Source organism: Cuculus canorus, chromosome 1 (genome assembly GCF_017976375.1).
Source record: "Cuculus canorus isolate bCucCan1 chromosome 1, bCucCan1.pri, whole genome shotgun sequence".
In the NCBI taxonomy this organism is placed as follows: Eukaryota; Metazoa; Chordata; class Aves; order Cuculiformes; family Cuculidae; genus Cuculus; species Cuculus canorus.
Window position 1 is genome coordinate 32,798,151 of NC_071401.1, and position 12,251 is coordinate 32,810,401.

Genomic DNA, 12,251 nt, shown 5'->3' on the forward strand with positions numbered 1-12,251 from the left:
ACATAAGACAAAAACATCTCATTGTATTTCTCAGGGCAGTACATTACTATCTACAGAGATGCACATCTCAGTGTGTTAAATACAGTGATTTGTTTTCCTCAGCTACTTAGATTTGCATTAAACCAGTGAATGGGCAACTGAATGGAAAAACACCCTAAAGACTGTGATGGGCTGAAGTTTGATGTCCATATACACAAAAATTCCAAACCAAAGGCAAGTGTGTACAAAATAATTTATTATAGCATAACATATGTTGGCAATATTTTACAGTGAGTTTTCCATTCAACAATTTTGAATCTGAACAGATGACACAGAGGAGAACTTTAATTAGAAGAGTTTATTTGTCTTAAAATCCCCTCTCTGTGAAATTATATCTGCCTTTGAGGGGCTAGTTAATATTACTGAAATTATTTACATTGCAGCGAAATAAAAACAAACCAAGATTGAATGACACCATTACGGTTTCCAGAAAACAGATTCTCTGTACAAGCCACAGTATTGTTATGTTTCAATAGCAGTTCTTATAGAGTGTAAAGCTGTCATATGTAGTTATTCTGTCCAGCAATACTATGCTTTAAATAGTTATATTAAATTTGGAGTTCTGTTTTGATGTGTTGTATATCTGTTAATTTATCAGAATATAAAATAAGAAGGTTCATTGTGATTTGTAGTCAGCCTCTTTCCGCTCCCTTAAATAGTTTTTAAATCTAATTCTTAGATACTATTGGCTTTGCAGCACCTGAAGCAACAATTTAGGCATGAGAAGTACTGGAGTATTGGCCATAAGTGGACAACTAAGACTTTCAATTGAGGTAATACAGTGAACTTAACAGTAAATTTTTATGAAGTAGAAAAGAACTGTATTCCCCATCACTGTACCTTCTGCGTTCGCCCAAAATTGGAGCAGCTTTTTCAACTTAAGTGTCAACACATGAACAGATGGGGAGAAACCAGAAGGATGAGGAGGAAAGGGAAGATGAAACAAAGAACAAACATCAGTTTCAAATTCATTAGGTTTTCACAGGGAATTGCTTCAGGATATTCAAACTTAAATATGTTAAACTGACTGTAAACTTAAAGAAACAATAGCTATGGAACTCAAGGTAGAACAGTTTTCAAAAAGCCTGTTGTTTTTTTTTTTTTTAACCACAAACCTAATCTTCACATCCATCAACACCAGCTCTGTCTAAGAGACACACCTGACAAAAACATGCAACCCCCCAATCCTTTCATTGTCACTGTGCTTCAAAAGAAACCAAACAGACCAAAGATAAAAACAAGATTTAAAAAAAAAAAAAACCCAACCCCTCAAAAAAACAAACAGAAAACAACCCCTAAAGAAGAGTAAAAGATGAAGAGGGCAATTCAAGCAGCACTTCAGTCTTAATCTGCTAAAAACTCTCAAATGATAATTTATTAACAAGATATGATCACATTTATCTGTATATGTAACAACACTTACGTGAAAGCAGTCTTTAACATCCATATTTTTTATGAGGAAGGGCTGATGGATTATTAAAAGACTTAAAACTGTACAAGTATAAACATGAAAAATGCTGATTAAAGATAATGTTTACATAAATATTGGCAGTTTTTGTTGGGAGAAAAAATAACTAATAGCATACTACATCTCATTTAACTATCCAAATATGTTTTATATCTGTTAAAGATATTAAAATACAACCTGGAAAAGTAACCCTGATCCGTATCCAGCCAGCATGTAATGAGAGTCAGAGTTTTGTACACATGTGTGCATGTAGGTATACACACACATGGGCTTGTACAGACTACTTCAAATCTCGTTAGACAGCAAATCGTGGTTAATGGCTGTGTGATTCACAGATGCAATGTTGCTATCGTCCTCATTTGTGGCAGGCATAAAGGCAGACGTAAAAGGAAACAGTTTATGACATGCTGCTTGATATTCTTCACATTGAGTGTGGCAACTTCCAAAACTGCCATCAAGCAGTGCCTCAAAAACCTTTGTTAATGTCTAAAGAAACAAAAGGAATAGTTAATAAGTGTGATTTACAATCGTTTTATTACTAAAAAGATGTACTGTTAAGAGTTACCAATCTGAGCAAATACAGGTTCTCTGTTGGTATTTAGGTATCTTATAGTTACTTAGGGAAAATATCTGAAACCTTGTTCTTTTACACAACACTAATTTATCACGATATATGAAGGACGTAAGTTATCCTGCAGATAAACAAACATTTAAGATTCCACATATTTTTTGCTTTAAATATTGTATCTTTTACCTTCACATTTCTGTCTCTCATGTTTTTATCCAGTCTAGTAGCAACAGCAATTGCCTTTTCTTGTCTTGATTTGTCCAGGAAATACATCATCTTTGCACCTTATCACAAGGAAGAACGTGACATTGAGATAACAGTGTTCCTAAATGCAATATTGCATATACAGACACATGGAATCTGACAACTTATAAAAACAATGTGAATTAGGACCACTTATGAGTTTTAATAAACCATACTTGCCTTCCTTATTTATAACTGAAAACTAATGAAACTAAAGCTATTTTGAAATTTATTAGAAGCATAAGGATTGAGCAACACCCAAGATCTGCTTCTGGAAAAATGAAATGCCTTACTTTGCTGAAGACCTGTCAGCTGAGCAATACACATAAAGAGTATGTTCGATAACTAAGCCTTTCAAATCAGCAGGTTAAATGAAATCCACCCTACAAGCACAGATGTGAGCAAAAGACATTTTCTCAGAGATACTCTGAACATTTTTGAAAAGTGCTGGAGCTCAGTAAGCAATACAGTTACTAAACAATTGTGAAACACTGTCCAGAATAGATGCAGACCAGAATATGTCCATATAGCAGAAAGTAAGGCCAAGCTGGCAGCTAACTTGGAGCTGAGTGAAATGGCTTAAGTATAATGGAAAGGAAAGTGCAATGCAAATGTGGTGCTTTGCCTGGACTGGACTACACTGGTAAGAAAATGGATGTAGTATTAATGCAACTACGCAGCCTCTTGGACCACAAATGGTTTATCAAAAGTGGTCTGGGCATGTCTCCAAAATACTAGGTTGAGCCTCATATTGTATCCTCCTTAATTTAAAATCTCATCTTAATGAACATATAGGCATCTCATACACTTTCCTTTTCTCAAATACAAAGTCCAGGCTCACCTCACTCCATAATCTACTACAAAGAAGAAAAAAAGCTTAAGAAATCATTTCACTGAAGAAGTTTAAAAAACACACTGAGTGATTGTCTCCTCTCGCTCAAGTCATTTCCCCAATTATTAAACTTGTTTTCCTAATTAAAACAAGTTTCCTAGTTCCTACTGCTTTTTGTATTCAGAAGGTTCAGAAAATAAACTGTTAGACAGACTATATTTAGGGTTGAGTCATCAGTGCCAAAAAAACTTAGTAAACTTAACCTAGTTACATTTGTTTAAAGTCAGAGAGACTACGGTACAGAAAATGAAAGGGGATTAAAATTCTATATATAGTTTTTTACTAGCAATCACATGAGATAAGAAACGTTTGTACTCTCAGGCTTGATTTGGGTCTTTCAGACCTTTATATTTTGAAACTTTAATTAAAGATGACAATTTAAGAAGCTATAAATTGTACAGTAGACGTCAATCACTTCAAACCTGTTTCGACATAAACAGAAGACTGACATGTAGGTGAACACCTAAAGCTACCAAGGACATGTCTAAGGTTAGTTCTCTCTTGATTTCTCTTTAAAACTTTAATCCTGCACTTGTTCGCACTGCCTGTAAATGGAGACTGTTGGATCACAGTAATCAGTGGAACCCAAGGTCCATTGATTCAATTTATGAAGCTTTTATGCATTTAAGCCCCTCACTTTCACTGACTGCAAATGCTCACCTACTTGAAAAGGGTCCCCGACAGCTCTCTAATATGGATCTCATCACTGCCAGTGATCTACCTTGGCCTCTTCTCAAAGGCACTAAAGATGTAGACAGTGTGAAGCTAAACTCAGAAGTACAACAGTCTTAGCCTGTATAACTAATATGACAAAACGTCTGTGTTATTTTCCATAATAATGAAGGATCAGTAAGTAGAAAAAGATCCAGCTAGATGTCTAACAATAACAAGAGTGGAAGAACACATCTTAGAATCAGGAGCAACTGCCTGCCAAGATATCTGTACGGGACTTCCCAAACCTTGAGCCTTCTCACAGGAAAGGGGTGCAAACACTCCTCTAAAGATTCTGTCCTGAAATGAGGAACTTTTAATGGCCTCTAAGTTAGAGGCAAGTCACCTAACCTTCCTTGCGAGAGATTAACAATCCTCTGAAGCAAGTTTTCTCCAGTGATTCCAGACAGACCTTGGGAAACTTTTACCAACTAGGTGAGATTAGTACTGTTCGAAGTACTTTAAATGCCTGATAAATCTACACTTATTTTTGTTTCCTAACTGCTGGAAAGGTGTTTTGTTCTCTCAGCTTTTCAGCTAACAAAATTTTACTCCAAAAAATTTCTGTACTCAGTAGACATGATGGTTCCAATATCCTTTGACTTCACTCCAGCAGCTTCTTGTAGCTCTTCTGCACAAACAGCATAAGAGTGTCATATTTCAATGTTTTAATTGTTGACCACAAAGCAGAAAAGCAAACATAGCGTAACAAGTTTAATTTTTATCGGTGCTGTTGCTACATGGCAAAGCTATGAAATGAGAAAACAGGGAAAAAAGCATTGCTTCTAATATAAATATTGGTTTATATTTTCTCATCATTTCGCAACTAGAAGCTGGAACTGGAGGGATGACCATGCTTCCATACTTGAATATCTGTGGTAGTCTGATCAGACTTTTTGGAGGCAAGAAGCAGGTTCCTTATGCATCTAATAAAAATGTGAATGAGTTTTTAACATGGCAAAAGCAGACAGAAAAAGCCAATATGAACACGTGAATTTCTGGTATTGGAATTTATGTACAACTTATGGATTGCAGATAAAGATCCTGGGCTTGAATCACTTAAAACGTCTCCTTTTCAAAAGCATAAAATCTTAAACAAACCTGACAGCTGGTGCTGAATGGAGGTAGAGTTGTGTTTGAGAAATTCTTCATTAAAACTTTCCAAGTTTTTATTAACAAAGATTTTCTGCATTTCTTGAGTGAGGACCTTGCTCACAATTTCTGGGAGGTTACTATGGTCAGATACTAGAAGGGAGAAGGTAAGAGGGAGAGAACAAAAAAAGCCATTTAAATAACTATAAAAAAACTGTGTGTAACCATGAACATCACAGCTCAAACTCACATTTTTAAAAAATTTGGGCACATAAACGCAAATTTCAGTATTACAGGTCAACACAAGCACCACCAACACATTTATAGAAGAAACATTCACAAAGGGCTCTCAGTGACATAAGCTTTCTGCTGCCTAAAGTTGCAAGCTCACAATGCATACTTTGCTTCAGTCAGAATCTCTCTCCATATCTGCCTCTTGTCTTTTTAAAACTTAAGAATTTCAAGGATCTTTGCAATACCTAGTCTGTGAAATGGAGCCAAAATGAGTTATCGGGTCCACCTGGTGGATTAATAGAGGAAGGATTATTATGCAATACATAGACAGCACGCTGTATAGCACCACCTGTGTTTTCTTGGGTATTACCATGGAAAAACTATTTCTTGTTCTTCATATTGGCTTGTGTTTCAAGAGTATTTATATATTACAAAAATAGGTAGTTATGTTCTACAAATACAACTTCCTGTATCTTACACATACATACGTACTTCCTACACACATACCAGCTTTAGAGAATTTAATCAAGCACTCGTGTAGCCACGGGTTATTACTGTTGATAGCAAAAGCTCTTTTGACAGACTGTAACATTAACAGAAACTTTCCTGTGGGAAGGAGAAAACACAAAAACATACTAAGATTAAGAATACACAACTTTGTATCAACTATTTTCTTTAGTAAATCTAGTATAAACATTAGAAGCATCAATGCCTACACAGAACTAGAAAGGAGATTTATTTTTTCCCATTCAAATTTCTTAAAAAAATAGAAATGCCTGCTGCTTGAACTCTGGCGATACTGCATAGATGGCATTATTTGGCTTTGTTTTCCCCTAGATTATTAAAGATTAAATTGTAAATATCCTCATACAGCATTTATTAGTATATACTTCAAATTATTCTGCTCTTAGCGTTTGTTTTAAGGGTGGCTAAACCAAAATACTATTTCTCCTATTAATATGGATTATAATGTAAACCCCAGCTTCAGTCAAGTGAACAACTATTCCAAGCTGTTTCATACTACACTCAGATAACACACACTGAAGTGAAGGGTTAACACTGTGAAGCAAAAATGAAATTATGCAGTACTTTACCTTTTCTAAAGTATATTTCAAATGCTAATAAATGTGTTTCTATGTCATCTCCGATAAGATTCTTAAGTGGTATAAGGAACTTAATGGCTTCTTCTAATGGATTTTCTACCTGTTGTAATAAAACCAGAAATTTAAAGTTTAAAAGAAATGTCAACTAAAACCCATCAAGGGCAGTTTTTGTTATTCAAAGCGTTTAAATAATCAGAGCCCAAAGGTGAACTGTAGATAGCTTTCTGAATTAAACTGAACCACAGCATTTTTATTTGAACCGGAGTATTTAAGTCATTACTCATAACTTCATGTTGGCAATGTCATTACCAAATCTGAACTGCATTTTTTGTTTAGTATAACACTTTCCCCCACGTCAAATATTCTTCCCTTTGCACAAAGCTAGACATGAATTTGACCCCTTCAGTCAACAGTGCTTTCCTCAGTGTTGTAATTTAGAGTTTAGGAAACAAGTAAATACAACTATCTTGGACAACAAGCTTAAACTTCTTAAGTTACTGTGATAAAGGGGATAGTTCTTTGTGCCTGGAAAAATACTGGCTCCTCTCTTCAAATTTTGTGAACTGGAATCGCATTTCTCTTATTTTTGACTCTATTCCCTGCATGAAAACCAGAGTTGTTCAGGAAAGAACCATCTTTCTCTTCAGTATCAATTTTAATAAAGGTTGGCCTAGTGTTAAAAAAACTTCAAAGAAAGTAACAGCATTATTAATATAGAACTGGGATTTATTAGAAGAAAAATATTGCTTTAGTGTAAGCAGAGGTAGACTACGAAGAGGTATCTTTGGATGCAAAAATGATTTTATAAAAGAAATTTTTAGTATAACTTGATAGTAATATCACATTATAGGCTTTTAATGATAATCACATGAATTTAACATGAAAGACCATGCTAACCCTTTCCAGTTTTTCAGGAACTAGCTCTTCCTTGGGTCCACTAGTTTCCTCCTCCTCTTCATCTCGCTTTTTCTTTTGATTCTTCTGTTGTCGTTCTCTTTCTGCGTGCTTTCTTTCCTCTTCAAGTTTTGCTTTCTTCTGTGCTCTTCTTTGCTTGCTGAGCATTTTCTTCAATTCTTTGGCTGAGAGATTTTCTACAGATTAAGGTAACAAAGAGATAACTTATATTAAGAGTACTTAGTGAAAAATCTTGTTTCTCTCAAGCAACACTCAGACATGCCACATAGTTTTACAGCAATTTCCACAAATATCAATACTCGCCAGTCTACCACTACGTAGTCCAACGTTACTGCTGGATTACAATTTACAGCTTAACACAACACTTGATTTTCCATGTTTTGTCTTACATAGTTGTTACAGTAACCTCAACTATTTAAGAGGTTAACTACAAAGTTATTGCACCTATGACAGGTTTTACCTTACAAAACAGACAACGGCATTCAAGAGTAACGGTAAGCTACCATATTGACTGTAGCTCACCTTCCTTCTAACGCTAACTAGAAATATCCAGACTGATTTACACTCGATCTTAAAACAAGGTTCTTATCTTTCACCTGTGTCTGAACAATATACAGCTGTGATAATTGTATTGATTTTTTGCAAATCCACGGCATAGCTAAATGGATGCAAGCAGAAATTGATATTGTTTGGGGTGCGGAAAGATAAAATATTGTGGTATGTATTAGGACTATCGTGTGGCTCTTCAGGTCGCTTGCTGAATTTTAGACTGGACTAGCATTTAGATAAACCAAGAAGATTTTAACAGTTGCATCAAAAGTAGAGCGCACAAAACATGGTGTCCTACAATTTCACACAGAAGTGAGGAGCCTTCAGCCTTTCCGTTCACCTCTCTTTCCCTTGCTGCTGCCTCACTGACCTGACTAGTTCAGCCAGAATAATACTATACCTTCCACTGTCTCTTGTGGTGCTTCACTGAGAACAGGGTTTGTGCTACTAATGCAGCAAGGAACAGAAGGATGGGCTACTGAGGGACTAATGCATCTTTTTTTTTGTCGCTGTAGCACCACAGCCTCTCTGCTGGGGCCAGCCACCATCCTGAGATGGAGAATCAAGGAGAAGCAAGCATTCTTTTTACCCCATTCATACAGTGCTGTCTTCCCACGTGGATAAGCCTACTGAATCCCAACGCACAGCAGGCAAATGAACTAATATGATTACTTAAGACTCTTCTTCACCTTACTTCCTATGACACATTGCTATCAAGATCCTCCGTCATAAACCAATCTTAAATTGCATACAGAAACAAATTGTAATTAGAGAGTTAAAAAATGCAAGTTGAACTGTGCTGTGAAATATGCCTCTTTTTGTACGTACTTCCTTATACGTAGGCAGATAGGGAAAAATTTATTATTCACCTCTGAATGAAAGGTAAGATCGTATTGACAATATTAAATAGCATTTGTGGTTTAGTTTAACTTTTTCCCCCCATATCAAATATTCTTCCCTTTGAGAAGAGCTAGACATTAACTTGACCCCTTCTGTCAACAGTCATTGCAGTGCTGACAGTAGCTGCAGTTTGACAAAAGGAAAAGCAACTACTTATCTTAAAGGAAAAACCCTCTAACTCATTTGTCATTGCACCCTCACATCCAGACCACACCCCACTCGTTTCCTTAGAACGTCTGTTTTCCTTTTAACGCTATTTTAAAATTATTTCCTAAATGTAGTCATTTTGCTAATATACACTTACCCATATATTCTTTGGTCCAGTAACTAGAATTACTATGTACTGAATTAAACATATTAGATGAAAATTAAGTTGTTACAATTCAGATTGCTTTCCCATAAAATCTATCCATTGCTTCACAATTCATCTGTTAATGACATTTAACTTTTGATTAAGAGGATAAATGGCTAAACTCAATCTGATTTTCCTTGGAGTTCTGAAACACCACTCCTCCCCAAGTACTCTGACCATAGCGAGGTCCATTCATGTACCAGTGTTACAATATGATGACAGAACAGAGAGGAAGGAAGCTGTAGCCTGTTATCTATGACCTCTTTTCAGTTATCAACCTATGACAGAACAGAGGAAAAACTTGTGCGTGTTACAACTCATTTATTCTAAAGCACATAACTAACTTAGCTTAATAAGCTCTTATGTGTCATACACATATGGGCCTCCATTATGGTCTAGATACCTGAATTCACTTCTTGTTCTTTGCTTTCATTGGCAAGAGGATTATCATGGAGCTTCAAGTAGATTTCAATTGCTGCTCGAGCAGCCTTGAAGTAGAAGGCATGTTTCCTGAGCACATCTTCTAATCTCAAAAGGTCTACATAGGCACGAAGAGTCATCTTTCTCATGCAGTATGTGTGGAAGTCAAATTGATCATCTGTTATCTCAAAAAAATGCTTCAAGAAAAGAAGAAACAACACAACTCTTATGCAATTCCCCTGCTTAGTCTATTTTTTTTAATCAGATGGAGGTAAATAAAGTTACAACCGATTTATTTACAGGTAATACTTAACAGGCATAGAAACATCCTTATAAATACTGACTGTCCAAGAGAACTTGTCAGTAGGAAAAAAAAAACCAACCAGGAAAACCTCATTTTGTTAATAAAATACTAGAGTGACTGTTTGACAACTTGGGTGCTCTTTAAAAGCCAACTGAAATGTAACCGTTCCGATTAAAAACACAAGTGGCTAAATGCAGCATAAAGTTAATGTACTAATAGTTGTATAGTTAGGAGACACGGTACTGTATATTGAATCCTTTTCACCTTAAATAAATATTTTTCATATAACAGCTAGGGATGACAACTTATCTATTACAACAAATTGTCAAGTATGAAACCATTTTTAAAAACCCTTATACTAGAAACTTCACGTGCAAAGAAAACCATGCTGATTACATCTGCAAATATCTTCATTAATGTGGGAGAAATACTGGGAAAGAAGTTGCTGGTGGTTTGCACCTACTTACCCTTTCTACTTCGTGGCATTTTTTCAAGGCATCACCATACTTCCCTAGTCTTTGATAAGCCGCTGCACATTCTGTCTGGAACCACATACACTGCATTTCGTTTAGGTTTTCCATAGCAGAAGTTCCTTCCTGAAATAAGAGCCATTGTCACTTTTTGCTATTATGATTTACCAGCTGCTTCTTTCAACTTCGGCTGGCTTCAGGCCATTCGTAGGAAACAATCAATCCTTCAACTACTTGGAATACAACAGAAAATGGATATAACCACACGGTGACCAAAAATAATACTTGTGATACCTATGCTCCCCAAGACAAAAAGGAATAGATTTAAATGATGTTAAGAAAATAATTATCTGAAAAATGTTAGTGTCTCAACAGATTTTTAAGATTAACCCATGCTTGTAAACACGGCCTTAAATTCTACAATTTTGGGACAGAAAACAACGCTTTTCAAAATTCTTCAAGTTCGGAAAATAGTTTTCATTGGTTTTTTATCCCTCATCAGGCCAGTGGCATCTACTAGTCTAAAAATCCACCAAAATATTTACTTCTTTATCATGTAGTATGAATAATAAGTTTCTTAGAACTTGTTAGTCTATATCAATTTGGTTAGATTTATGCTTCATACTTCAAAAAAAAAAATTCCTAGTATTTATTCTTTATAGTTTCAACGCTCTACATCAAAATTAAACCAACTGGACATATGTTCCACATACCACGAGTACTAGCCACCAAATTTTCAGAACAATCTTTATACTAGAAAGAAATCCCAGGCCAACTCAAAACATTATTTGAGATCAGATTTATCCTATCTTACACATATATGTGTGCTAGAGTTCTCTATTTCTTGCTCTAACACTTCCGACAAACACACATGATGCATTTTAGTAATCAAATTTTCAGTCTGGAAGTATCTAGAAAGCTAAGATTCACTTCCAAGTGTTCTCATACCTAAAATTAGGGTGAATTAAGGAGCCCAGTTCATTTATGTGCTCCAGAAATTCCACCAAGTAGTTGTCTTGACATTTGGTTACATAAATAATTCAGAAATCCGGTCTTCACGAATGTAAATTTTGTTCTGTGTCAAATATAGACTTCTAAGTGCTAAACCCATCTTTTAAAGATAGGATCTGCTTTAGCAAAATTTTTGTCTATAGTACTAAAGGAATGAAACATTCAAGTCCAAATTAATTTATGCTAATGCTACATAATGAACATAGCGCATATTCCTGTGCAGTTAGCTCAGACGGTATTACTGGGCAACATGGTTTGCAAACAAGATACGTATCAGATGCATTTCGAGAGAGGTACTTGGAAGTATGGCAATAAAAGTACTTCTGCACAACTACCCCTTTGAACAACCATTTTTTCCAGTGTTTATTGAAGCAGTGTGTCCGGCTCTGGGGCCCTTAGCACAAGAGAGACACGGACCTGTTAGAGCAGGTCCAGAGGAGGGCTATGACAAATCAGAGGGATGGAGCACCTCTCCTATGAGGACAGGTTGAGAGAGTTGGAGTTGTTCAGCCTGGAGAGGAAAAGGCTCCAGAAAGACCTTATTGTGGCTTCTCAATAAATAAAGATGGCTTATAGGGAAGAGAAAGAAACATTTCCCCAAGGACTGAAGTGACAGGACGAAGGATAAAAGTTTTGAACTAAAAGAGCGTAGGTTTAGATTGGACAGAAGGAAGAAATTCTTCACTGTGAGGATGGTGAGACACTGTCACAGGCTGCCTAGAGAAATTATGGCTGCCCCATCACTGGAAGCATTCAAGGTCAGGTCAGACTGGGTTTTGAGCAGCCTGGTTTAGTAGAAGATCTCCCTGCCCACAGCAGGTGCAGGGTGAACCAAAGCATCTTTAAAAGGCCCTTTCTAATCAAAACCACTCTATGAGTCCATATAATTATTTACTAATAAGTGTAAGAGCATTATCTTAAAAATAATTTAAAAAAAGACAGTAAGAAAACATTTTCTTCTATTTTGTATTTTCTTTTAT

The 12,251-nt window shown here is 35.9% G+C and overlaps 1 protein-coding gene across 2 annotated transcripts in view; it reads right to left on the reverse strand.

Annotated features, from left to right (window-relative positions):
* Positions 1 to 224: 224 nt before the first annotated feature.
* Positions 225 to 12,251, reverse strand: part of NAA16 (N-alpha-acetyltransferase 16, NatA auxiliary subunit) — a 67,913-nt gene continuing 55,886 nt past the window's right edge. For both annotated transcript variants that reach the window (XM_009557777.2, XM_054058208.1), the window contains 8 exons: positions 10,258 to 10,386; positions 9,470 to 9,683; positions 7,248 to 7,441; positions 6,342 to 6,450; positions 5,755 to 5,853; positions 5,023 to 5,166; positions 2,262 to 2,359; positions 225 to 1,993 (listed from right to left, as the gene is read on the reverse strand). In XM_009557777.2, the coding sequence (XP_009556072.2) occupies positions 1,793 to 1,993; positions 2,262 to 2,359; positions 5,023 to 5,166; positions 5,755 to 5,853; positions 6,342 to 6,450; positions 7,248 to 7,441; positions 9,470 to 9,683; positions 10,258 to 10,386 (1,188 nt within the window). In that variant the 3' untranslated portion in view covers positions 225 to 1,792. The remainder of the gene's footprint in view (positions 1,994 to 2,261; positions 2,360 to 5,022; positions 5,167 to 5,754; positions 5,854 to 6,341; positions 6,451 to 7,247; positions 7,442 to 9,469; positions 9,684 to 10,257; positions 10,387 to 12,251) is intronic.